Source organism: Cotesia typhae, unplaced genomic scaffold (assembly GCF_013202065.1).
Source record: "Cotesia typhae breed Kobodo isofemale line unplaced genomic scaffold, CoteBio_Ctyphae contig_26, whole genome shotgun sequence".
Classification (NCBI taxonomy): Eukaryota; Metazoa; Arthropoda; class Insecta; order Hymenoptera; family Braconidae; genus Cotesia; species Cotesia typhae.
In genome coordinates, this window is record NW_027423732.1 from 2,538,306 (window position 1) to 2,564,112 (window position 25,807).

A 25,807-nucleotide genomic window follows, 5' to 3' on the forward strand; every position below is an offset into this window, starting at 1 on the left:
ACAATATCATTTCGACTATTCGATACAATTAATCCCAGTAACATCGACTTATCGCAATTTCGAATTTCGATGGCTTCTCATCTATAGTCTAGTCAGTTTATTTATTATTAGTTAGATTACAAAAAAAAAAAAAAATTAAACAAAGCATGTTTCTTTAATTGTTATTATTACTATTTCAGTAGTTGTTGCTAAGTTCGTCGTAAGTAATGCAATTAGTTTAAATAATTTAAAAATTGTTTTTATTGCAAAATATTTTTTTTGATAATTGTCGATGTACCTTGCAATGTTTTTTTCTTGCAAGTTTTTATTTATAGAAGAAAAAATTATTTCAGATTAAAATACTACTGATTATTGTTGTTGTAAACATGAGGATTGAGAATATATGGATATAGCGGCTCAATTTATTTGATATTAAGAATAATAATGATAAGATAAAAACAATTCTAATCAAGTTAGAATAAAATTTATTTATTGTTGAAAATAATCATCAAAATGGCGAAGACAAAGACGATTAGTAAAGGATGTCCAAAATGTGAATTACAGGTAAATATATTTTTTTATATAACATTTATTGAGATTGAAAGTAATATGTGGTTATTACATTACAAATTTTATTTATTAGATTAATCAATCTTGGTGAAAAATTGTTTATGTAATAATTTAAAAATAGAACAACGTAATAGTTATTAATATGCTAAGTTTGTTATAATAAATAACGAGCAAGTTTTAAAAATACTGATAGGTAAATCGTGTTGCTAATTTCAAAAGCGCGTATTGCTAATTTTTTATCCTATTTGACTCCACAGAATCAAAAGGACATATTACAGTATATTACTTTCCTAAGTTAGAAATATATTATTTCAAAAAATATGTTTTTTACAGTCCACAGCATCTTGATTAAAACGAGCCCTAGAACTTTTTTGCAGTTAGTATATTTTGCGAAATATTAAAAAAATAAGCTTGAAAAATTAGAAAAATGTTATAATTTTGAATTTTGCAAAGCTTTTAAAAAAATAGACTTTGGGGACGTCACCGCATCAAGACTTGATGGTAACTTCACTGAAAAAAAAAATTAACTTGAATCAAATGTGAAATTCTTGAACCAAGAAAATAATTTTGAAGAAGCTCATTGTCTTGAATCAAGACAAAAAATTTTTAAATCAAATAAAATGTACTTAAACTAAGTGAAATTTCTTAGTTTAAGAATTTTTTAACTCAAACCAAGATGAAATTCTTCAAAATTATTTACTTGATTCAAGTGAATTTTTTTTTTCTGTGTTCATTTCTAAAAATATAACTGACTTCAATTCTCAAATTTTCGAAAATTTTTAATTTTTATTGCTAAATGTTTAAAACGTTTAATTTCGTAAGAGGAAAGTAAGAAAATGAAAATAAAATTTCTACATTCCCAACATTCCTCAATTGACATGAAAAAAAAATTTTTTTGCTTCAGAAATTTCTTACTTTACTTCCCTGAGTGTGTAATATACTATTTCATATGCTCTTTTAATTCTGTAAAGTAAAATAATTTACGACGTTCTTCCCAAGGAACAAGTATTTGAGCAAGATTTCTGTTGTAGTCTGGTGAAAAATTCTTAATTTCTATCAGCTTAATCTAAGTATGTGCCTTGCACAAGATCGTATCCCAAAAAACTGATTCAAGAAATGTGTATAACTTGGTCATGGTATAATACTTTGTTAGTTTCTGACACATTTCTTTAACTAGGGACTTTAACTTGTTAATTATTACAATACTTTTGTTTTCAAAAAATAAAAATTTTGTAGATATTTTATAGCCTAAAATTATTTCACTTTGATAAAATAATTTTTTTTTATCTAAAAATTTTATTTAAAAACAATTAAATTTCATGAAAATTTTTGGATTTGAAATCTTTAAAATTAAATTTTGGCTTCTGATTAACAATGAAAAACCCATTCAGTTATTTGGGTAATTATTTGGAAGTTGGGTTCACAATATTTCAAGATGTCATATTTTTTCTCTTAAAATTCATTAAAATAGAGTAATGATAAAAACTTTCGAGTATGAAGTTTTTCTTAAAAAAAATTTTTTAAGAGCCGGTCCTAGTTATTGCAGCTTCGTGAATTTCTGAATTTCTCTTAAAAAAAGAAAAATTTTAGAAAAAACTCTACTACTCGATAGATTATTAAATTATATATTTTCTATCGGAGCGTTTTTTACGAAATTTTTATTTGTTTAAGAACAATTCATGAATCGACAATAGCTTTGCAATTGTGAGGGCGCCAATGATAGTACGATTTTTTTCGATGAGTGTAAGAAGAGAAAAAGATGGGACCCGTTCTTAACTAAAAAAAAAATTTTATATCTTCAAAATTTTTTATTTCAATTATTTTTTCTTACACACATGAAGTGCTTGCCATGAAATAGAGGAATAAAAAAAACATTAGAAAATTTCTACTTTTTAAGATTTCATTGCTAAAAATAAAATTGATTCCACTTCTGAACAATTACTAATTTTTCAAAATTAATATATTTTTTTTAATATTGTCCGTCAAAAATAAGAAAATTAAAAAAAAAAGTTTCGATTTTTATCTCTGAAAATATAGGTCCAACTCCACTTTTGTAGGATAACTGGACCAGAGCTACGATTATCATCCATATTATTATTATTTAAATCGACTCTCTTTCATTTGCTTTCATTCATGTTTTTAGCAAATCATATAGTAGAAGTTTAAAAATATTATACTGGTCTGATTTGAAATAAATTTAATTTATTATTAAGCAATACACTTGATAGGTCGAGACGAGAAAAAGATTATTGATATAGTCTTGATCATGAATTGAGCTTTAAGAAGTATTTTTGCAAATTTTATAAAAATTAAGAAATTTTTTTTTTTTTTTTTTTTTAATTCAACTATCTCAATAACAAATGTTACAATTTTGTATAGAGTTATTGAGTCACATTTGAAAAAATTTCTATCTTTGCTATGAGATTTTATTGAGTTCATTTTAGTTAAAAAAAAAAAAAAACCAGCAATTTAAACTTAAGATTTAAGGGGGATATTACAAAGCTTTTTTATTTAATTTAGTTAATTATTTTTTCTAACTTTGTTTCCAAAGGTACCGGTAGCTTGTAAAGCGTGTCCCTGTGGCCATTCATTTTTTAATGCACGTAGAAATTCAATGAAAAGTCCACCAAGTCCTGATGGTTCTGGCGCAATGAAAACAAGACGGACTAATCGGATAAAACGGCGTATTAATTATTATGATGCATTAGAATATGATAAGCAAACTAAAAAAACTGCCAAGGTATGAACGCAATTTATTTAATTGTTACTTGAATAACATGTCTTTTTGTTATTAAATGAAAAAAATTTATAATTTACTAGTGGTGCGAATTTTTATACGAAATTTCTCTAGATCTTAAAATGCCTTAGATAAAATTTTTACTCTAAAAATAATAGTCTGTTTAAAAAATTCCTAATTCGTGAGTCTAGTAGAGAACAATTTAATAAAATACGACTTTTTTATATCGTGAATATTTCAGGAAAAAAATTTTTTATAAGTGAATATTTTTATATTTTTTTGAGGTTGTTTGTGTTCTTTTATTTGAATAATAGAATCAATTTAAATTATTGATGACTCAAATAGCAATGAAAAACAAATATAAACGAAATGAAGTTGCCGTACGAATTTTAAGACACCATTATAGTATAGTAGTTTTTTTGTAATAAAATCAACATCATATCCACTCTTTAAAATGATTCATAGTCTTCGTGTCGGATGACCTGCACAACTGTATGAAAAGTACCACCTTCGTTTTTTTAATTACTTCCTTCAAGAATTATTGTTCCATTATTAACTGAATAGGAAGCAGAAGTCAATACCCATTTCTCAGAGACGATGGTACCTCTATATTCGTCAAGTTCATCGAGCAGAAAATTTACTTAGTGTGGAAAATCTTCAATAATTGCGTGCGTTATGTTTTAGGTCAAGGTTGCTTCTCAGTGTATCAGCTATAATCAGATTTCAAAAATTTTATAATTTAACACTTCAAGATTTGTACGAAACTTTCACCAAAAATCTATTTAATAACATAATAATCAGAGAAAATGTTAATTAAAAACATACCTATTGCCACTGCAGAAGAAACAAACAGAGCGAAAAATTTCATCATGTTATTGACTTTTAGAATCTTCACTACACTGATAGAAAAACAATCTTGATTCAAGAAACTTTTTTTCTTCAAAATTTGAACTCTTGAAACTAGATATATATTTCTTTCAGGAATTTTTGTCTCTTGGTTCAAGATAAGCGATAACATTGATTCAAGATGTTACCGACTTGTGTTAAGAGTGGCTTTTTTTTGAGTCATTAATTTACTTATTTCCAAGAAATAATTTTTTTTCGGTATAACAATTAAAGACTATTTAGTTTTTGAAATATACTTTGATGAATTGTTTTAAGTTTTTTAAACGATAATGTTATTTTGGTTGAAAAACTAAATGTATCGATTGAAGATAATATAGCTCTTAAGCCAAGAAAATCTAAATCAAGACAAGAAATTCTTAAAGCAAAATAATCATTTGTCTTCCAAAATAAATTCTTAGATCAAGAAAATATCTCTTGAGTCAACATAAATTTTCTATCAGTGTCATGATTGATTCGATATTCTATTTGTTTATATATAGTTTTAAACACTTATCATCGTTGAAATTTGTGCGAATCAAGCAATGAACTTATTCAACGTATCTTGATAAATTTTGATGAATTAATATAGAAGCTATTTAGATTCTTGATTAGATTTATTAAAATTCTGATTAATTAGATACTTGTTGATGAAAACTTTCGTTTATGATTCAGATAAATTATTAATGATATGACTTAATAAATAATTCTAATAAATCCACTCAAGAAACTTAATTAAGATTCTATGATAAATTTTATATTAATTCGATTTATTATAAATTCATCAAAATGTATTAAGATTCGTTGAATAAATTCATTGCTTGATTCGTAGAAATTTCAACGATGATAATTTTATAAAATCATATATAAACGAATAGAATGTCGAATCAATCAGTATAGTGAAGATTCTAAAAGTCAATAAGATGATGAAATTATTCGCTCTGTTTGTTTCTTCTGTCGTGGTAACAGGTATGTTTTTAATTAACATTTCCTCTGATTATTATGTTATTAAATAGATTTTTAGTTATAGAGTTTCGCAAAAATTTTGAAATGGTAATTATAAAATATTTAAAATCTGATTATAGCTGATCCACTGAGAAGCAACCTCGACTTAAAAAATAGCGCACGAATAGTAGGTGGTAATAATGCAGTTATTGAAGATTTTCCATACCAAGTAAATTTTCTGCTCGATAAACTCGACGAATGTGGAGGTGCCATCATCTTAGAGAAATGGGTACTGACTTCTGAACAATACTTAAATAATTCGTGTGGGAAGTAATTTAAAAAACAAAGGTGGTTCTCTTCACACAGTTGTTCAGGTGATCCGACACGAAGACTATAAATTATTTAAAAATGGATATACAATTAATGACATTGCGCTCGTTGAAGTCGAAACACTGTTCGTATTCGATAAAACGCGTCAACCAGTACTATTATTTGACAAAGGTGAACAAGTTGAAGTTAACTCGTTTGGTAGTGTAGCAGGGTTTGGCTTGACTGAATCTGAAATTTATCCTCAGAATTTATCAAGTATTTCTATTCCAATTATGCTTAAAAATAAATGTGATGAGTTGTATGATTCACTTCATGGACTTCATCAAGGTCAATTTTGTGCCGGTTACGAAGAAGGGGGACTCGGGTTTTGTGCCGGAGATATTGGCAGCCCCTTTGTTGTCAACGGACGAGCTGCAGGTTTGGCAACTAATTTTTCCGGATGCGGACTTCCTAAATATCCGAGAATTTTCACTAACATTTCTTATTATCGATCATGGATCGATGGAAAATTATCGACTGAATAAAAAAAACATTTAGAATCGATCAATTCCACAATGATGTTCTCGATTTTGTTAATTAATGTATTATATCAGTATAAATAATGTTTATTTTATGATAAAAAATGACTATTATATAATGGTGTCTTTGTAACTTCTTGCTGAAGGAATTGGGAATAAAAACACATATTAGATCTAACTATTGTGAAATTTTATTTTGTTACTTAATGAAGTGTCCATTTTAGTAGACTTTAGAGAAATAAAAATATTGCATTTGTCTTCATGACGGAACTTTTGAAAAATTTAATTTTTTTCGGCCATCTTGTCAAGCTGATTGATAAAATGCATATGATTCAAAAATTTATATAGGGCAGAAGTGCCGTTTGTGGACACTATACCGTTTTTGGACTTTTGATGTCCAAATTATTGTATAAATAAATTATAAACGTAATAGCATCGTAAATTCTGTTTGTATTAAACGCTAGCGTTTAAAAATTCTATGAAAATGTTATTTTAAGATTACAATTTTTGCACTGTCATCGAATTTCAAAGTGTCCAAAACTAGCACTATGGTGTAAATAACCGGTGGTTCTACCCTATGTATATATATATATATATATATATATATATATATATATATATATATACATATGATATCGAATCTTGTATTAGTGAAATATAGCATACTTTTTGGACAATTTTCGGAGTTAAGTTCAAAGATGAACCAAATCGGTCGATTAAGGGATTATATCCACTTATAAGTTCGAAAAAATGTATTTTTTTGTTAATTTTTTCTGGAGAGGCTTCTTATTGAATATATACATAAAATATATGAACATTTAGCGAATTTAACGTATTCTAATAATTCATATTTTATTAATAAAAATATTGGGTTCCGTCATTCCTGTAGAAGATCTCCTGAAGGTCCTCCACAAAAAGGTGTCTGGCAAAAAAAATCTTTTTTTGCATGAAAATTTACACTTTAAAGTGACTTAAAAAATCGAAATTTTTATCAGAAACTTTATTCCTTCGATCATTACCTGACAAAAGTATCTAAGAAGATTCTGTGAAAATTTCAAGTCAATCGGTCAAGCCGTTTCAGAGAAATATTCCTCACCGACTTTGAAAACATCGTTTCGAGAAAAACGCATTTATAGTTTTGGCTATTATTCAAAGTTACGTTTCCGCCTACTTCCAAACGCTCGGAGACGTTTTTACAAATACGCTCATTACTCCGAAACTATTTACCGGATTACTTTGAAATTTACAGACAATATTCTCGGATATATATCCATTGAAAATATGCAAAAAAAAAAATTTCGATTTTTTCAAAATTACAAGTGGATATAACCCCTTAATTTAGAAATGAAAGCAATTAAAAAATTTTGAATAAATTGCAAAATTGCATTTTTGTACACAGAAAAAAGTAAACTGTAATAAATAGGGGAGAAGGGGGTCAATTGAACCACGGGGCAATTGAACCATTCAAATTAAAAAATCGAAAAAATTGAAAAAACGCTTCATGCTTTTAGAATTAGATTCTAATATGTTAAACTCGGATATGATCAAAATTTGAAATCATTACTATTAATAAATTTTGAAAAATTGAGATTTTTTTATTTTTAGACATGTAAACTTTTTTTTCGGCTAGTGACAAATTGTTTAATAATATTTCAATTTTTTAATTAATTGATAACGTTTGAATTGTAGTCATTGTATATACTTATACTTTATAATCCTCAACTTTGTTTATAGTGATGTAATAGTTTATTTATTTATTATTTACTATTAATTGTTATTAAATTATATGGGTTCAATTGAACCAACAGTTCCAGGGACGATTGAACCATACGGAGAAGCATGGAACTTGCGTGTGCATTTTGACTCTACGTGAAAAAACTCAGGGAAAAAACCCAACAATTTGATGAACTGAATTTATAATGAAAATTATTTTTAAATTGATTTTTAATTTATTTAATATAATATCTTTGCATTAAAACGGTGCAACAGTAATATTAGCAAGTAACAATTAATATATTATTTATTAAAAATTCGGGTTTGAGTTTCAAATATTATTGGTTCAATTGACCCCAAGCAGTAGTTCAATTGTCCTCGAGCGGGGGTCAATTAAACCATTCGACGCGTTTGGATAAATTAATAATTTTTAAAAATTCACGTTGTTTATTGACTAATTTATGTATTGATAATGATAGTAGACATAATAAACTACCATTGCAAGAAAAAAAAAAATTATTATTTAGTTTTAATTCGAATAGTAAAAAATTACTAAACTTTTTTTGGTTCAATTGACCTCCTTCTCCCCTAATAGTTGATTTGTAATAAGTAATGATCGACTGCTAAAAATTATCATTTCAACCAGTAAAATCGTGATTTTAATAATCACTATGTAATATTTATCATTTAAATGCTTCAATTTATTCTTTACATGGAAGAAAACACTATTTCAAACAGTAATATTTGCTACGTGAATGTCTAAAATGTTAAAGTATAATAATTAAGAATTTTGACTTTGATATTTATTATTTTGTACCTAAAAAATGATCACATAATAAGTAAAAAGTATAAATTATAGTTACTAACTTTCTAATACAAGCAACGTCAATATTTACAAAGTGAAATGGTGGATTTCAAATGCATCGCTAAAAATGAAACTATAATTATTGACTTGCTTCGACTGGTAAAATGTATATCGCATTACTGATGCCATAAGGGCTTATAAAAATTATACGCCTTTATGGCACCCGGGAACCATAAGGGCGTATAATAAAAATTCTATTTTTTTTTCTGTCTAAAAAAAATTTTTAGTTTGAAGAAAAAATTTTTTTTGCATTTCTGCATATTTCTCAAAAAAATACGTGGGTTTCACAAAAAAAAAATTTTTGGAGAATCAACGTATTTTTAAAACGTGCAGAAATGCAAAAAAAAATTTTTCTTCAACTAAAAATTTTTTTGGACTTTGAAAAATCTATTTCTGTTTCGGCTGCCAAATGGGATTTTTTTATTCTATTCAGCTAGACATACATATAAACTTGTGTGATCCATCAGCATGTAAGAGATTTTATTCCTCAAATATTCACGATACGAAAAATTGTATGTTTTATTCCTCATAAATTTACACCACATTATGATTTTTTGTTTACATTTCAGTCAAAGTATTATTTATTGAATAAATACTCACACTTCAAACAGATTTCACTGATATTATAAAAATTTTGGTAATAATCTCATTTTCCGATTTCAATCACAATAACAATTTTTTCTGTTGAATTTTTTATAATTTTGTGGAAGATATAAGCTAATTAATCACTTTTCGAGTGGATAGATTCTTAAATAATTTTTTAATAACTTGTAAAGTGCTTGGTCAATAAATTGTGACATTCAATTAGTTTAACTACTCAAAAAAAAGCGTAGTCAAAAATTTTTGACTACGCAAAATAAGAAGATAACCATTTATGAAAAAATCCACTCATTTAATTTAAAAAAAGCATCAGCTGTAAGTAATAACTTACTCTGCTATTTATAATTTTAGTTACGCCGTGCAGCAGAACCAAATTCATTTAATAATTGTGCTCAATTAAATAAAAAAAAAAAGCGTAAAGTCAGTAAAACTAAAAGTAACCGAACAGGTGGTAACGGTAGTGTCGGAGATGACGAAGAAGAAACTGAAGGTGTTAATGCATTATCACCAGAAAAACAATTAACTTGTTCGTTAATATTACAAGAAATTAATAGTAAATTTCTGAATGTTGCCTGGAAACCTATGTGATCATTTTTATTTTATAAGTCTTTTTTTATAAGAATAAGTTAATTAATTATTATTTAAAAATAGTATAAACTATTAATAATTGTAATGATATATAGTAAGAATGTGTTTATTAACAATTACATTGAATAAATAGTTTTGATTCAATTTATAATAATTTTTTTTTTTTTTGTAATAAAATACATTAATTGTACAAGTACATATAATCCATTCATTAATGCATTTATAACAATTGTAGTGATTATAATAATAATTGTGCAATAAAATACCATCTTTTCATTATTATCAGTAATTACTAAATAATTTTATTTAACGTACTACTTATTATTTTCTCAAACATAAATAATTATTTTTTATTTAAAATTAATTACTTCAATAATATCAATACATTTAATTATTTATACTGTAAAATGAAAAATATAACATATATATATATATATATATATATATATATATATATATATATATATATATATATATATATATAGATAGATATTTGTATGTAAAAAAATACTGTAAAATGTAAATGATTAAATTACTTTTATGATTAATATTGAAATTATTTTTATATGACATTATTGAATAAACTATACAATAATTAATTAATAAAAAATTTGATGACATGATTTTTACATAAATTATTTCATTTTTAATTTTGAAGTAAAATCTGCAGAAATTTTTATTTAAAAAATCTTATTTAACATGTAGAATTTAAAATCAAAATTGATTTAATTATTTAACATGTGATATAAGCAACAGTATATAAATAATTATTTTCATTCACAGCTTTTATTTATTTAATGTTCTTTACGGTAAATTATTTTTAATTATTACATAATATAAAACAATTATTTCCTGCAAATGCTCGTCGTTAATGAAATTCTGTACATCTCAGTTTAAGAACTCAAAAACATAAAGTTTCTCAAGCGTAGAAAAAAAATATTGACTTTTTGGAAGAATTTATTCAACAAGAAGTCAAAAATAAATAATTGTCAACTTTAATTCAACAAAATATTCTTAAAAAAATTTTTGTGCCGCTTGAGTCCGTTTATTTAGATAAATGTTACGGTTTATGGAAAATTATATGTAGATTTATTCGGAATTTCAGTTTTAAAGCTAAAAATTTTTGTATTTCTTTACAAAAGAAATTACTATCTACAGATAATCGATCGAAAAAAAATTTATTAAAATACTATAATTATAGTTGTGTTGCAAATATAGATCATGCGTCTATAAGTACATACCTGTAATTAACTTCTTATTAATTATCATCAGGGCCTGGAAGTTGGGGCCAACAATTAAACTTAAAAATAGAGCAAATTTAAATTAATAATCACAAGTGAAATGACGATCGCGAGCAAGTTCAAGTGCTTAAATACTATACTATATTTTAAGCATAAAATGTCAAAATAAAAATGAGGTTGGCATCAAAATACGTGGGCTTGAACAATACAATCTGACATCAACGACAAAACTATAGAATAAAAATCACAAGTACAGGATAATGTGAAATATTTACAAATGTTTCATGAAATTTCAGATAATTTTTAGCAAAAGTCTCCGCGTACAGATTTAGGCTAGACGAAAGAGGAGCAAAGTTTTAGAAGCGGATTGTAATACTTGTGTGGTAGACAACAGTAAATAAAAAAAAAATAGTTGACTTAAAATAATTCCGGTCAAATACTTAAAATTTATAAAAAATATAATTTTTATATTTTTACACTTTTTTCTATTAGGCTTAACTTTTTGCTGGTAGATATAGAAAAACATACTCTCTACAAAATAATCTCGAAATATTTTTGGCTCAGACAAGCTCAAAAAATGTTACACAATAATTTCGGTTAAAAACTTGAAAATTACTAAAAATTAGGTTTTACATTTTAATTTTTCCTGCTGATCGATTTAAGCTCAAGTCTTCGGTGGTAATTATAGAGCAAAATGTTCTCTACAAAAAAAGTATTAGATGATTTTTTGCCTAGTCAAGCCCAAAAAAATTTACAAAATGATCTCAATCAAGAAAACTAAGACAAAGAAATAAGACAGACTTTTGCTAAAAATTATCTGAAATTTCATGAAACATTTGTAAATATTTCACATTATCCTGTACTTGTGATTTTTATTCTATAGTTTTGTCGTTGATGTCAGATTGTATTGTTCAAGCCCACGTATTTTGATGCCAACCTCATTTTTATTTTGACATTTTATGCTTAAAATATAGTATAGTATTTAAGCACTTGAACTTGCTCGCGATCGTCATTTCGCTTGTGATTATTAATTTAAATTTGCTCTATTTTTAAGTTTAATTGTTGGCCCCAACTTCCAGGCCCTGATTATCATAATTCATAATTAATAGGTCATTTTTTCCTACATTGATTCGATTGAATATTGATTCAATTATCGTCATGCTACATAACAAAAATAACAATTTTGCAATTATACGTGCATTAGGACGACGCAAAAAAATCGGATATATTTTTTTAATTAATAATGTTTTAAAAGAGCTCTGCAGAAAAGAGCTCAATAAAATTTTTAGGGTTCAAGATTTTATGAGGGTGAATTCAGCAGACAGCTAATTTTTAAAAAATTTTTAAATTAATTTTAACTTAATGGTTGTAAAAAAATCTAAAAAATTGCATAGAAAGAACTTGTGAAAATTTCCATGTGCATTTTTTAATACTATTTCTTCTGTAACAAATAAATTATTAAAAAATTATCAGATGTCTGCTAAATTTATACTTATAAGATTTTTAATTCTATTATTTATTAATTTAAATATTAAAATAGTGAATTATTTGCGCTACCCTAACGCCCACTTATATCTTCAATTTACGTATATAGTAGATATATATGTATATATTTATTTAGATTTATTTATAAATTTATAATTAATAAGGCAAGACAACAGTGTCTCAAACTTTCTTTGTGAACAATTATTTATTTTATCTATCTAGTATTTTATTCCATGCGCAATAGCCGCAACAGTTAATAAAGTTAATAGAAACTTTTAACTAAAATTTACTCTTGGAAAAATAGACTCGGCAGTGATTTTACATAATTAAAAAATTAAAAAAATGAAATAAAATAGGCCTTATTTTTCTATTTCTAAACTTTACTAGCTTGTGCTTTTAAAATCTCAGCTTTTTGTCGTCTTCTAATAAATGGCACACAGCCCCACAAAGACGCGCCGGCAATTAAAACAATACCTAAACTACTGAATATTGGTCCATAACTACTGATATGTTCAAATATCGTCCCGCAAATTGGCGGTCCAACGAGTTGTATAATACCGTTGACGAACAAAGAAATACCGTATGAAGAAGTTAGTTTTTCAGTTCCCAACATGTCCGCCATAATGACAGCAGTGACTCCAACGTAAATACCTGACGCTAGCCCAAAAATACTACAATAAGTTGCTAACATTGTGTAAGAAGTCGATGTTGGCATCAGTGTTAACGCTACACCAGATACTAGTAATCCACCAACAAAGTACCAATGTTTGGGCATAATTTTAGTATCTGAAAGTGCTGATCCACCAATCCGACCTATTAGATCGAACGCCGAATTCAGCGATAGCAGCGCAATTGCACGATTTCTATCGTAACCCAGTGAAATCGCATATACTGGAAGTAAAATAATGAAATTTGTGTAACTGACCGCATTCGTTGAATTTGAAATTAAAATAACGAGATAAATTGGATCTTTAAGAAGAGACAAGTCAAAAAATTTTGTTTTTGCGTTATCAGTTGACTTGTTGGCGTTGTTAGCAGGTTTGATTGTTTTATCAGGTGATTTCCGGAATGTACTTGAAATAGCGTTTATCGTCAAGTTTGACGCGTATTCCGGTTGCAGTGCTGATAACGTACTACCGTGATAAGGCGTACTTATGTAATTGAATGATGAAATACTTGGTGAACGTAGTGTTGATTTACGACGTACTGTTGAGCTGCTGCGTTCTGGTACAGCATGTAATGCTGGAGTACTGTGCATTTGTGATGTTATTTCACGATTTGTTGGCATGCTTATTTTACGTGTTCTATTTTGTACAGGAGTATTTTTATAGTTTTCTAATGCAACGCTTGATGCACTTTTTGGTACGGCTTTAAGTTTTGGTGATAAACTGTTATTAGTATTGTTAACTGCTGGAGGTTTTTCCGTTTTTATGGTTGGAATAATGAGAAGAGAATTTTTGCAGTTTTCGTTGTCATTTAACTGATTTGTTTCTTCAGTCTCTTCCTCTTCCTCTTCTTCAGCAACTTGTTCATCTGTTAATTTTTCTACGGGCGATGGTAAAAATTTCATATGCTTTTCTACGGGTTCGTATAGCAATGCTGCGGCCCACACATGTAATAATACACCACCCATGATTAGAACTGCACCTCTAGAAAAAAAAAAATTAATAATATTAAAGATAAAAAGAAATTCTATAGTTGAGAGATTGTTTTTTTGTTATATATGTGATTCTCTTTAAGGATGTTTTTTGCGGTATCAGGCTTATTGATTCCTGGACAAAATATCCTCAAATAAAAATATCCCCGACAAGTTATCCTTTGGATTCGTTATAATTTTCGAAAGTTAAAAAAAAATTATTCAAGAGCACAGCATGGTTAAAAGCGTACACACAAAAAACAAATTTCTTACGCCAAGAAAATTTTAAGGAAAACGAAAATTATTTTGGAGCAAGAAAAAATTTTCTTGGCTCAAGAAAATTTAACTTCATTCAAGAAGTTTTCAACCTTCTTTAATATTTTCTTGAGCCAAGAAAAAGGAATCCATTTCTATTTGGAGCATTGAAAACTAAAATGAAATAAATTTTGGTTTTTTTGCTATAAATTCGTAAACCACCAAAATAACAGTCCCCTGGGCTGTCCCATTTCCAAAATTCAAACTTTAAAATTAAATTTTGAATCATTCGTCCACAATATATAATTTGGTCCATAATGTTTATAAACTTAATTATTTAACTAATTATTTTTGTCAATAAAAAGTACCGAAAATTAATTTGTTTCATTAAATTCATTAAACCAAAGTTTGTCCCAGGCGTTTCAAGAACAGTCCCTAAGCTTAAGTGCGCATACTTGCTCCAAACTAATTTTTAAAAGTCATCTAATTGTCATAATTTATCAAATTTAGCTTAAAAAATTTTAAATACAAGGTATTATAACAAAATAATTTGAAAGAAATGAAAATTACATTACATGCTAAGCATGACATGAAGCACAAAATTAATGAAAAAATTAGTTTTTAAAGTAGAGTATTAATAAATACAATATTTAAATATGTTTACCTATATCCGAATTCTTGTAGTAGATAATTTAATACTGGTGGTAAAAATATTGATCCCAAAGCACTTCCTGATATACAAAGACCATTTGCGAATCCTCGTAGCCGCAAAAATACGACGTAACAATGTAAACTGTTGGTGGAAACGCTAGACCAGCACCAATACCCAAAAATACTCCGTAACTAAAACAAAATTTTTATATTAAAATATATTTTAGTAAAAAAAAAAAAAAATCTTTATATACTAATCACAAAAATTCAGGAAATAAATAAAATTTCTAACAGACTGTATTGAAGTAAAAATGATTATTTTAAAATTACACACTGAAAAAACAAAAAAAAAATTAATTTGATTCAAGAAAATTATTTTTAAAAGTTTCATTGTCTTGAATTAAGATGAAAAATTTTTGAATTAAGTAAAGTTTATTTAAATCAAAACAATGAAATTATTCAAAATTATTTTGTTCTAAAATTGAAAATTTTTACCGACTTCAAAAATGCTAAAAAATTTGAGTTCCCTTAACTTTTTGCGATTAATTTATGTTTATTTAATTTCAGAATAATTGATAATATAAAACAAAAATCCAAATTACCTGACACAAAGAAATACTATAGAATCAGCAAAAAAACTGAGCATCATTCCTACAGCCGCAAATGTTCCACCAATCAAGGTGACTGTAAGATATGAGTACCTTACAGATAATATACTCGACAGAGGACCTATTAAAACAAAAATAATTAGTCATTTGATTTCTAATCAATTCAAATTATCTTATAATTTTTGTACATATACCTAGCGAACTGTAGAGAAAGTAGCAAAGTGCCGGAATCCATGCAGCCATAGCTGATCCGCTTTCAAATACGTTCAAAAATTCAACGAATAAAACCCCAAATGATTTTATTGTTCCTGGTATTAGAACGTTTACCATTACGGCGGCCAATAGGACAAGCCAACCCCAACCACCGTCTGGTGGTATCCATTCTCCTTTGGGTGAAATTTCAACTGTAATAGAAAAAAAAAATTTTTTAAGTAATGTACTTTAATTTTTTTCAAAAATTTTTCAACTAATTATTTTATTCTAAGTAATATTAATCAAAATTCATAAATCGATTCAAGTATTTGGTATGATAAATAGTTTCATTTCTAAATTTATAAATTAGCAACAGAGTAGATTTTTTATTAAAAGTTAAAAGAACACTTTGAATACTGCACTTTTAGATTTTCAAAGTTTTTTTTTCATTATTTTATATTTTCAATTATTAGATGATTTATGAACGGTCGATGGTTAAGTTTAAAAGTGTTTTGTTCATGTATAAGTTAAAATTTAATTAAATTATCTATTCAAGACTTAAACGCTTTTTAACTACCCGCTAAGAAAATTAAAATTTTTAAAAATCGGGAAGTTATTGTGTGTGTGTATATGTATGTATGTAAATCGCTTGTAATTTTTGAACGGTTTATCCGATTCGATCAAACTAAGCGGCGTTCTAAAGAGTTTCATTGCCCTTAGATTTTTGATTCTAGTTTGAAAAATTTGAGCCGATCAATTGTGAGAAATCTCAAAAATTAAATTTCCAAAAATTCATTTTTTTAAATAACTTTTAAACCGCTTTACCGATCAATTCCAAAAACTAATCAGCTTTTGACCTCAAAAATCCACGTCGATCGCCACCAATCTGGTCGAAATCGGTTGATTTATTCGTGAGATGTCGTTGTCGAAAAAAATGTTTTTTTCAGAGTTTCCTAAAATTTTTTAAAATTTTGAGTACTTATACTCATAAGTATCCTCTATACGCAGGAATTTTTTAAATAATCCTTGTGGCACTAAATTTTGAAACATTAGCATTTAAAATTTGTATATTTTACATACGAACCATATGCTGACCGATGTTCAAGCGAACGTTTTATTAAAAATCAATCGTACTTTTGTTAGGATTGTTTTAGAAAACTGAGAATCATGAATTGAAGATATATCAAGTATTTTTTATCAAAAATAGCATAAACGAGCGGTATTTATTTCTTTATAAAAATGTTTGAAGTTAGTGACTTTCGATATTTTACGTGAGTGGAAGTAAGTGAGCGATAGTCTATAAAGAGAGGCAGCTATAGTGCGTCAGAAAGAAACCAATAGCCATAACCTATTGGTGTCTTTTTCTTGTCTATGGACGTCCTTAAGAGCTCAAAAAAATGCTTTGAATGCAGTAAACCGCGAGAAAATCGATTGATTAATTTAAAAGTAACTAGCTGTTACCCGCGGGTTTCACTGGGCATTTTATAGAATTGTATTTTTAGGTCTAAATTTGAAATTTAATTAGAGTATTGTTTTGACTTTCACAAATTCCAAATTTCATCAAATTAGCATATACTTTTTATCCATGTAATTATTTTAGCTAATATTCATTGTAACTTCCAATGTACAATCATTATAATGTTTACGTGGCTTTTTTTCAAAAATGAATAACAATTGACACGAAAAAAAAAATTTGAAATGAGAATTTGGAGTCTATAGGAGCTATAGCTTGGAAATTAAAAATTTTTAATGTTAATATCCACCTTCGCAAACCCCTGTGAGATGAGCTATCGTAAAAGTCGTTTATAGATTATTTCTGCATCTCTTACAAAAGATTCCTACCAAATTTGGAGTCGATAGGAGCTATAGTTTAAAAACAGGAATTTTTCATTGTTAACGCCCCCGCAACCCCCTTGTGGGTGGAATTTTCTAAAATCCGTTCTTAGCTGACCTCTACTCGGCGAAAATAATATTCCTGCCAAATTTCAAGTCTCTAGGTCTTATAGTTCCAGAAATATCGTGATGAGTGACTATATCTATAGAAAGTCTCCTATATGTATATGTATATATATTTTCTGTTGAAATTTTTTCTGAATTTTCTTTGCTATAAATCTTACGGAGCCGAGACCTTTCTAACGAATGCAAAACCGTGGAAATCGGTTCGTGCGTTCTGGAGTTATAGCGTCAGGAAGGAAAACCCGACTTATTTTTATATAGTAGATTACGGTTTAAAAATTCAAATTATAGTGTTATATGAAACTTCTATCAGACTTTTGAGCTTGAAGAGCTTAAAATAAACCAAAAATAATATTTTTGAGCTCGAAGAGCTCAAAAAAAAAAATAAGTGAAATGTTTAACGCTTAGGTATAGAGTTAGCGGAAAGTTGCAGGGATGGCCTTTAGGGTCAACCGTTTTTCTAACTTTTTTTTTAATTTTCATTTATTTATTCATAAAATGCGTTTTAATATTTCACTCTTTGTAAAAGTGTGAGAGATACTTCTATTTGTCCAATAATAGGCGAGAGAGAAAAAAATGTAAAATGTTCTTGAAAGTTAAATTTTTTCGAAGGTCGATTAATTTATTGTCAATTACAAATACGTGTTCGAGAAAAAACGCGTTTACCGATTAAATTGTAAATTATCGTATGAAAAATCCGGTTTGTAATCCATGATTATTTATTCATAGATCGGTTGAAATAAGCATGAGTAGAGTAAAAAAAATGAGTTTTGCTGAAGTTTGTCAACAGAAAAACTTTAACGAAAGTCAAAGATTTACAAATTAAAAAAAATTTATAAATTTTAGCCAGTGGAAAATTATAAATATTAAAAGTCAAATAAACACGCTTATCTATCATTTTTGTAAAATTGATTAGATATTCATTGAACAGTATTTAGTAAATAGGAAACAAGTAATAACATTAATAAACACATTCACACACATATGTTATAATGTATCTTGATCAATCGAATACTTGGCACGAGACACGACTATGTAATTAGATTATATGGTTAAATATGTGAAAAGTGTGAAAAGAATGTTATTTTAAAATTCAGAGCTTGTTAGCAATGTAAAAAGTATAATAACCACTATAAAATTTGCTTACGAATGAAATTTAATAAAAAAAGTTACTTTTTATTCATAAAGCCAATTTGTGGTTCAGATAAATTGAAAAGCCGAGTTATTGGCCGTGACCTAAATTTTGATTATTTGGATTTTATTTTTAATCTCTTAAAAAAGATACTGAAAAAACTTAAGGTAGTTGTTTTACTTTAATTCACTTTCTTAAAATTTTTTTGAAATTTATACGGACTATCCGACCTGTGCCAATACTTCGCATAATATTGTGATCAAATAATGATTAATCTTATTACAATGGCAAAATGAAACTGACATTTGTAACTACTATCAAAAATAAAATATCTTTTATTACACTGAGAAAAAATAAGAATGATGTCTACACAGAAAGAAAGAAAGTCTTGAGTCGAGCGTAAATTTTCTTGAATCAAGAAAATCTTAAGGAAGATTGAAAATTTCTTGAATGAAGTTAAAATTTCTTGAACGAAGTTAAATTTTTTTAAGCCTAGAGAATTTCTTCTTGTATACGAGAATTTGTTAAAATGAACCCGGGACCCACCTCGGATGCTATAAGGGCGTATAAAAAAAATTTTTTTCGGGAATTAACGTATTTTTGTATGAAACGTGTAGAAAAGGAAAAAACAATTTTTCTTCAAACTAAAAATTTTTTTTGGACTTAGAAAAAAAGATCAAATTTTTATTATACGCCCTTGTGGTTTTTGGGTTCCATACAGGCGTATAATTTTTATACGCCATTATGGCATCTGTAACGCGATATTAATACTAGCTTAGATAAATATCAAAGATCATTACATATTAGAATAACAATAGAACTGAATCAATACACTGATAGAAGGATTTCTTAGTATTTATAACATTTCTTAGTATTTAAGAAATATTTTTAAACACTGAGAAAAGATGTTTAAGAAATGATTTTATAAATACAAAGAAATCTTCTTAAATGCTAAGAAATCCTTCTATCAGTGTATAATTCTAATTTTTTAAAAACAATTTTTTTATCTTTTGTAAAAAATAAATTTTTGTTTTTTAATAAAAAGTATCCTATGTTACTTCTATAATACCTCCAAAAATATCTGTACAAAGTTTCATGATGATCGGTTAAGTAGCTTGAAAGCGTAACATACGAACTTACATTCACATTTATAATATTAGTAGGGATTTACAAAGAAACAATCTTGAAGAATTAAAGGCACTTTTGAGATCATTTTTTTTATCAAAAATTTCAACTGCATGTAAGTTATAAAGTGTAGATTTTTCACTAAAATTGTAAGATTTTATTGACTTATTTATTTTTCATATTGCTTTTGTATGAATGTTATTAAAATTACTCGAAAGTGATATATATTCTATAACTGTAGTTGATATTCGATCTTTTTCGTATTGGCCGAAAAAAAAATCTGCTACAACAAAACTGATTTTATTTAAAGTAATTCAATAAATTTATCTATTTAAATATAAATAAATTAAAAAAATTTTTTTTTTTTATTACTTTAGATCTAGAAAAATTAGAAAAATATATGTATTGTTTATATAAATCATCTTGCTGACGACGATGTTATTTTTTTATCAGAAATTTAATTTTCGATAACCTAGATCTACATTTAATATAAATTCGATGATTAACTGTCATTATCTTTAGGCAATAATTGGCAATCTTTTATTTTTAAATAATATTGTTACTGAAGATAATTGATTGCTTATGGTGTATGAAATTTGAGACTAAGATTAGATATAAGATTAAATTAAAATCTGATACGTTTTAGTCTTGATTAATTTTATAGTCAATGTTGATAGTCAATGAGAATTTTTTTTATAAAATTTTCTTTTTTAAATTAAAATCTTTAAAAATTTTATCAAATCATTTTTGATACAAAATTTCATGAAATTTTATAAAATTATACAAAAATGATTTCTTCAGAAATAAAAATTAGTAGTATATAACAAATTTTGATAAAAGTTTAAACACAGACATGAATGAATATTCATATATACATAGATCAGGACATCATCGTAGGTATAGTCAAAATAGTTTTCTAGGATCTCATAGCGGGAAGTTGAAAAAGTATTAATGAAAAATAAAAGGATCACCTTCGTATTGTTTATCAAACGACAAAATTTTAATTTGAAGACATCTCGAAACCAAGTTTCTTCGTGAAATTTGATTGTCTTAATTTTTCGACTTTTTATAGCTGAAATACGAAACCTTTGTGATTTATACACAGAAAGAAAAATTTCTTGACTGGAGAACAAAATTCTTGGCTCAAGAAAATTTTCAGGTGCCTGAAGGATGACCGAAGTTGTGTCGGCCGAAGTAAAAATTTTTCTTGAAATTCTATTTTTGGTAGAAGTAATTTTTCTTAATTCAAATTATCATAAATACTTGACACAATAAATTTTTATATTTCATCAAAATTTTTAGATATTTTAGGAAAGCAGCACCACCTACTTCAGCTGAGAAAAAAATTTTCTCACCTTGGGAAAATTTTTCTCTTGAATATTTGATACCGATTTTATACTATTTAAGCGAGCGATTTTATATATTGAATGAAAAAAATGATTCAATATTATTTGATCTTCCAATTTGACAGGTTTATCGATAAAAATATTAATGGAAATTTAATATCGAGATATTTAATTTTTGGAGTAAGAGAAAATTTTCTCAAGGCAACAAAATTTACTTCTATCAAGAACAAAATTTTTAAAGCAAAAGGCTAAATTTTCTCAAAACAAAAAGATTTTCTTAACTTAAATAAATTTTCTTGGATCAAGAAAAATTTTTTTCGCTCAAGAAAATAATTAGAAGAAAAATATTTTCTTGACTCAAGTGAACTTTTTTTGTGCAAGTTTCTTCATGAAATTTGATTGTCTTTATTTTTCGACTTTTTATAGCTGAAATACGAAACTCTAGTGATTTGCAATGAATTTTTCTTATCGCAATAAAGTTATTTTTCTCGTGAGAAACTGAGTGAAATAATCATCAGAAATTTTAAACATTATTTAATTTAATAATATGTTATTGATATAAGATCCATAAAGTACACATGTTTGTAATGTCATTTTTGAATGTGTTTACTCTTTTGCAATAATCATCTGTGACATTTGAGATAAGAAAAGATAACATTCTATCAATTTAGTCACTCCTTTAAAAAAAAAAAAATCTTTATTAACATAAAAAACATTGATAAAAATAAAACTTTGATATTTAATCCACTTTTATAATTTAGATGAAAAATATGAAAATATATCATGTAAGCAAACTATTCGTAACGTGATTGGTCAAATATATCAAAGCATAAAAATATATGCAAACCAAAATTCATGCGCGCGCTTGCGCGCGCAAATTTGAATTCTAGTTTTTTATAATTTAATGAAAAAATTATCACCTTAAAAAATTTACATTTTAACAAATTACCTTTATTATTCGTGATAAGGATTAAGTGAAAAGACCATCAATAAATTTTAATAAAATTATTCATTATACTTAATTATTATTTATTCATTTATAATTATGACGAAAAGCAATGCATGAATTATCAGAATCTGAATCAAGTTCATCAACAATTGTATTTAATTTGCGTCGTTTTGTTATTTTTCTTTTATTATCAACAAATAATTTTTTTTTAATTTATTGTTGTTTGTATTGATATTAATCCTATCCTCAATTTCTAATAGCGAAGCATCGCTCGCTTTTGGAATAATTCGACGATAATTTTCATTACCCAATTTTTTTCCACTTTTATCGAACTTTTTAATTCTAATGCTGTCGCTTTCTTTTTGACTTGACAGAAAAATAAATAGTAAACCACTGACAGTTATACAGCATAAAACGTATAAAGTATTCCACAAAAAGTATGTCAAATATTTAAAAAACCGTTGATAAAAATCCAAAATAAAATTAAAGCGACCGCTAACTTTTCTAATGTCCAGAGAAGCTGAGAATGTCTTCGACAAAAATCGTACAAAAAAAATTCAGAGTCCAATATTTTTGAAAATATCCGTCTTGTTAATTTTTGCGGTATTTCGTAGTACAACGCTGAGCACCCGGGATTCCCAGGAATATGTTCGTTGGCTCTCTGATGACGGGAATATGAATCCAAACATGATGTGCACACATGAGCCATTTTTAAATGTTTCTTTCAAATTTCGGTATATAGTCTTCAAAACTTCGATATTTCTTCTTATAATTATCTACAAGATATTTTAAAAATTCATTTTCAATAAAAAAAACTTTATTAAAAACGTTTTTGAATTAACCTTTTTGATGCAAGTTTTCAAATTCCTTTGTATTTTTATCGACAAATAATTTAAAAGTTCCTTTTAAACAGTCTAAAAAAAAATCAAATACTGTTAATAATTGGTATCAGGCGTCTTGATCATCTCACAAAATATCCCCAAGACAAAAAATCCCCGACAAGTTATCCTTCAAATTCGTTATAAATTTTAAAAATTTAAATAAAAAAAAAATTATGAAAAGGGCACAACACGGTAACAAGCGTATGTGTTAGTCTAATATCGAATAAACACACACACCGTGATAGAAAATTTATGTTGACTCAAGAGATATTTTCTTGATCTAAGAATTTATTTTGGAAGACAAATGATGTTGTTTAATGTTGCTTTAAGAATTTTTTTGTCTTGATTTAGATTTTCTTGGCTTAAGAGCTATATTATCTTCAATCGATACATTTAGTTTTTCAACCAAAATAACATTATTGTTTAAAAACTTAAAACAATTCATCAAAGTATATTTCAAAAACTAAATAGTCTTTAATTGTTATACCGAAAAAAATTATTTCTTGAAATAAATAAATTAATGACTCAAAAAAGCCACTCTTAACACAAGTCGGTAACATCTTGAATCAATGTTATCGCCTATCTTGAACCAAGAGACAAAAATTCTTGAAAGAAATATATCTATATCTAGTTTCAAGAGTTCAAATTTTGAAGAAAAAAAGTTTCTTGAATCAAGATTGTTTTTCTATCAGTGCACAAAAACCATGTTAAAAGGGCGCAACACTATTACCCCTGTTTGTGTATGAATAAACATACACAAAAACCATGATTATAACTTATTATAAGTCATTGCAAAACATAGTATATTATTAAAATTTGGTGGTTTATCGTTTTCTTTAAAAATCCGGCTATTTAGGATTAATTGTCGGGGATTTTTTGTCTTGGGGATCAAAAATCATGGAACCAAATAATTTTATTTAGAATTTTTTTAAACAAAATGAATACCTGATTTTTTTGGCTCTCAAAGAAATCATCACATGAATAATCATAAGTATGATCAATGCAGTTATTATCGTCATACAGTGGTGAATAATTATTTATATCTGGCTTACAGTGACAAATTAACGGGACTTGATCCGTTTTATATAGCTCATCGTTAAATTTTCGTGATAATTTCGAGTCACATCTAATTGATTCTAATCTTCGAGCTAACGAGTTTATTAAACTATCAAGATCATCTTCAGTTTTATCGTCTTTTTCTTGTCGTTTTTTATTGGAACAAGTTTTACTGCCGTGTAATTTATTTCTTTTTCTGTTTATCAGATCACTATATTCCCTGTTTAACAATTTTTTATTTATCAACTCTTCACAATTATTTCTATTTTCACTTACATAAATTAAAGTTGCAATAAAGCTCAAAAGTACGAGCGTTAATATTGTTAGAGTAGTTTTCATTACACAGCATTACTGACATTTAATTAATTATAATGATAAATGTTATTTTTAATAAATTTAATTGGCGAAACTGACAATTTAACAATTTTGGTTAGAAATTACAGACTTTATTATTTTATTACTGTTTACAGATTCATGAGAAATGACTATCGCATGCTTAAGTTTGCAAACAATGAGAATTCACGTCGAGAGGAATTCAATGAATGCAAGAAAAATATCAGTGACTAATAATTTTTGTTTAATAAAACAACTACGGTATTGTATTATTGAATGTAAATATAAATAGACGATTTTAAATGTAAGTCATGTTGAAGGTCGAGGTGAACGTCTGATATTGGGACGTTGGCAAGGTAATATTGAAATGGTCCTTACTAGTTTCAATGTTACCATATTTATATATATTCAAAACTGGACGGAATACAACTATATAATTAGGTGAATATATGTGTGATATTTTTAAAGTATTTTATTTAATTGATAAAAAAAATTTTGAAAATTAATTTCAATTAATTGTGAATTAATTTCAGAGACAGTTTTATTCAGATTTTTTTTATTATTAAATTATTGACTTATTTATAGAGCTTACAAAAGGGAAAATTTTGTAAATAAAATCAAAGCACCAATTGATCATTTTTGATTAATCGAGACAAAAAACTGGTTATCTTCAATTATAAATATTTTTATTGAACTTTTTAATTTAGCTAAAAAGTGCTATCGGTTATAAAACTACAATTCGATTTTTATTCCAAAATTTTTATAATTCTTGAAGTAATTAATATTAAAAAGTTCAAAAAACTGTTCTTTTAAAATATGAAAAGATACCTTTTTGAGAATCAGCTCCTCAATTATTGATACTCTATTTTATTCTAAGATTTGTCCAATAATAATTGTACTTTTTTATGTAATTTTTATAATCTAAATAATTATTAGTTGTAAAAATATTTAATATTAAAAAACAAAGTTTCCAGAACAATTTTTCACGTTTTCAAAATGATTTAAAGAGAGACAATTTATTATTGCACGGTCATGAATTTATCGTAACATTAATGAATGAAAATTTTTAGGATTTATTTACAACCGTGCAAAAAACAATTGTCTTAAAATCATTTGATAAACGTTTAAAATTATCCTTAAAATATTTAAAAAATGTCCTAAAAATGTTTTAAAAATGTCTGAAAATATCCTAAAATATCCTAAAATTGTCCCAAAATTGTACTTAAACTGTCCC

General features: G+C 26.5%; 3 protein-coding genes and 1 long non-coding RNA gene across 4 annotated transcripts in view; 2 read left to right on the plus strand and 2 right to left on the minus strand.

The window, feature by feature from the left end:
* Positions 1 to 59: 59 nt before the first annotated feature.
* Positions 60 to 9,881, plus strand: LOC141525383 (uncharacterized). The gene is made up of 4 exons (XM_074239855.1): positions 60 to 199; positions 333 to 543; positions 3,101 to 3,289; positions 9,491 to 9,881. The coding sequence occupies exons 2-4, from the start codon at positions 493 to 495 to the stop codon at positions 9,725 to 9,727; spliced, it is 477 nt and encodes a 158-aa protein (XP_074095956.1). The 5' UTR covers positions 60 to 199; positions 333 to 492; the 3' UTR covers positions 9,728 to 9,881.
* Positions 4,827 to 6,512, plus strand: LOC141525382 (trypsin-6-like). Its single transcript, XM_074239854.1, is given in 3 exon segments — positions 4,827 to 5,137; positions 5,254 to 5,429; positions 5,431 to 6,512. Coding segments are annotated over 3 exon segments (759 nt in total). The 5' UTR covers positions 4,827 to 5,091; the 3' UTR covers positions 5,968 to 6,512.
* A 2,540-nt stretch (positions 9,882 to 12,421) lies between the features above and the next one.
* Hrm (solute carrier family 16 member hermes) overlaps positions 12,422 to 25,807 on the minus strand; it is a 28,025-nt gene continuing 14,639 nt past the window's right edge. The window contains 5 exon segments of the mRNA XM_074239483.1: positions 12,422 to 14,102; positions 15,009 to 15,114; positions 15,117 to 15,187; positions 15,598 to 15,724; positions 15,798 to 16,007. Of these exon segments, the coding sequence (XP_074095584.1) occupies positions 12,827 to 14,102; positions 15,009 to 15,114; positions 15,117 to 15,187; positions 15,598 to 15,724; positions 15,798 to 16,007 (1,790 nt within the window). The 3' untranslated portion in view covers positions 12,422 to 12,826.
* Positions 22,017 to 24,716, minus strand: LOC141525215 (uncharacterized). The gene is made up of 3 exons (XR_012478825.1): positions 24,130 to 24,716; positions 22,304 to 23,217; positions 22,017 to 22,031 (listed from the first exon to the last, which is right to left on the minus strand). It is a non-coding gene; the product is annotated as an uncharacterized LOC141525215 (long non-coding RNA).

Coding starts and splice junctions, on each gene's coding strand:
- LOC141525383 (XM_074239855.1), top strand. CDS start 493: ATGGCGAAGACAAAGACGATTAGTAAAGGATGTCCAAAATGTGAATTA. Junction 544..3,100: donor GTCCAAAATGTGAATTACAG/GTAAATATATTT, acceptor TTGTTTCCAAAG/GTACCGGTAGCTTGTAAAGC. Junction 3,290..9,490: donor AAACTAAAAAAACTGCCAAG/GTATGAACGCAA, acceptor TTATAATTTTAG/TTACGCCGTGCAGCAGAACC.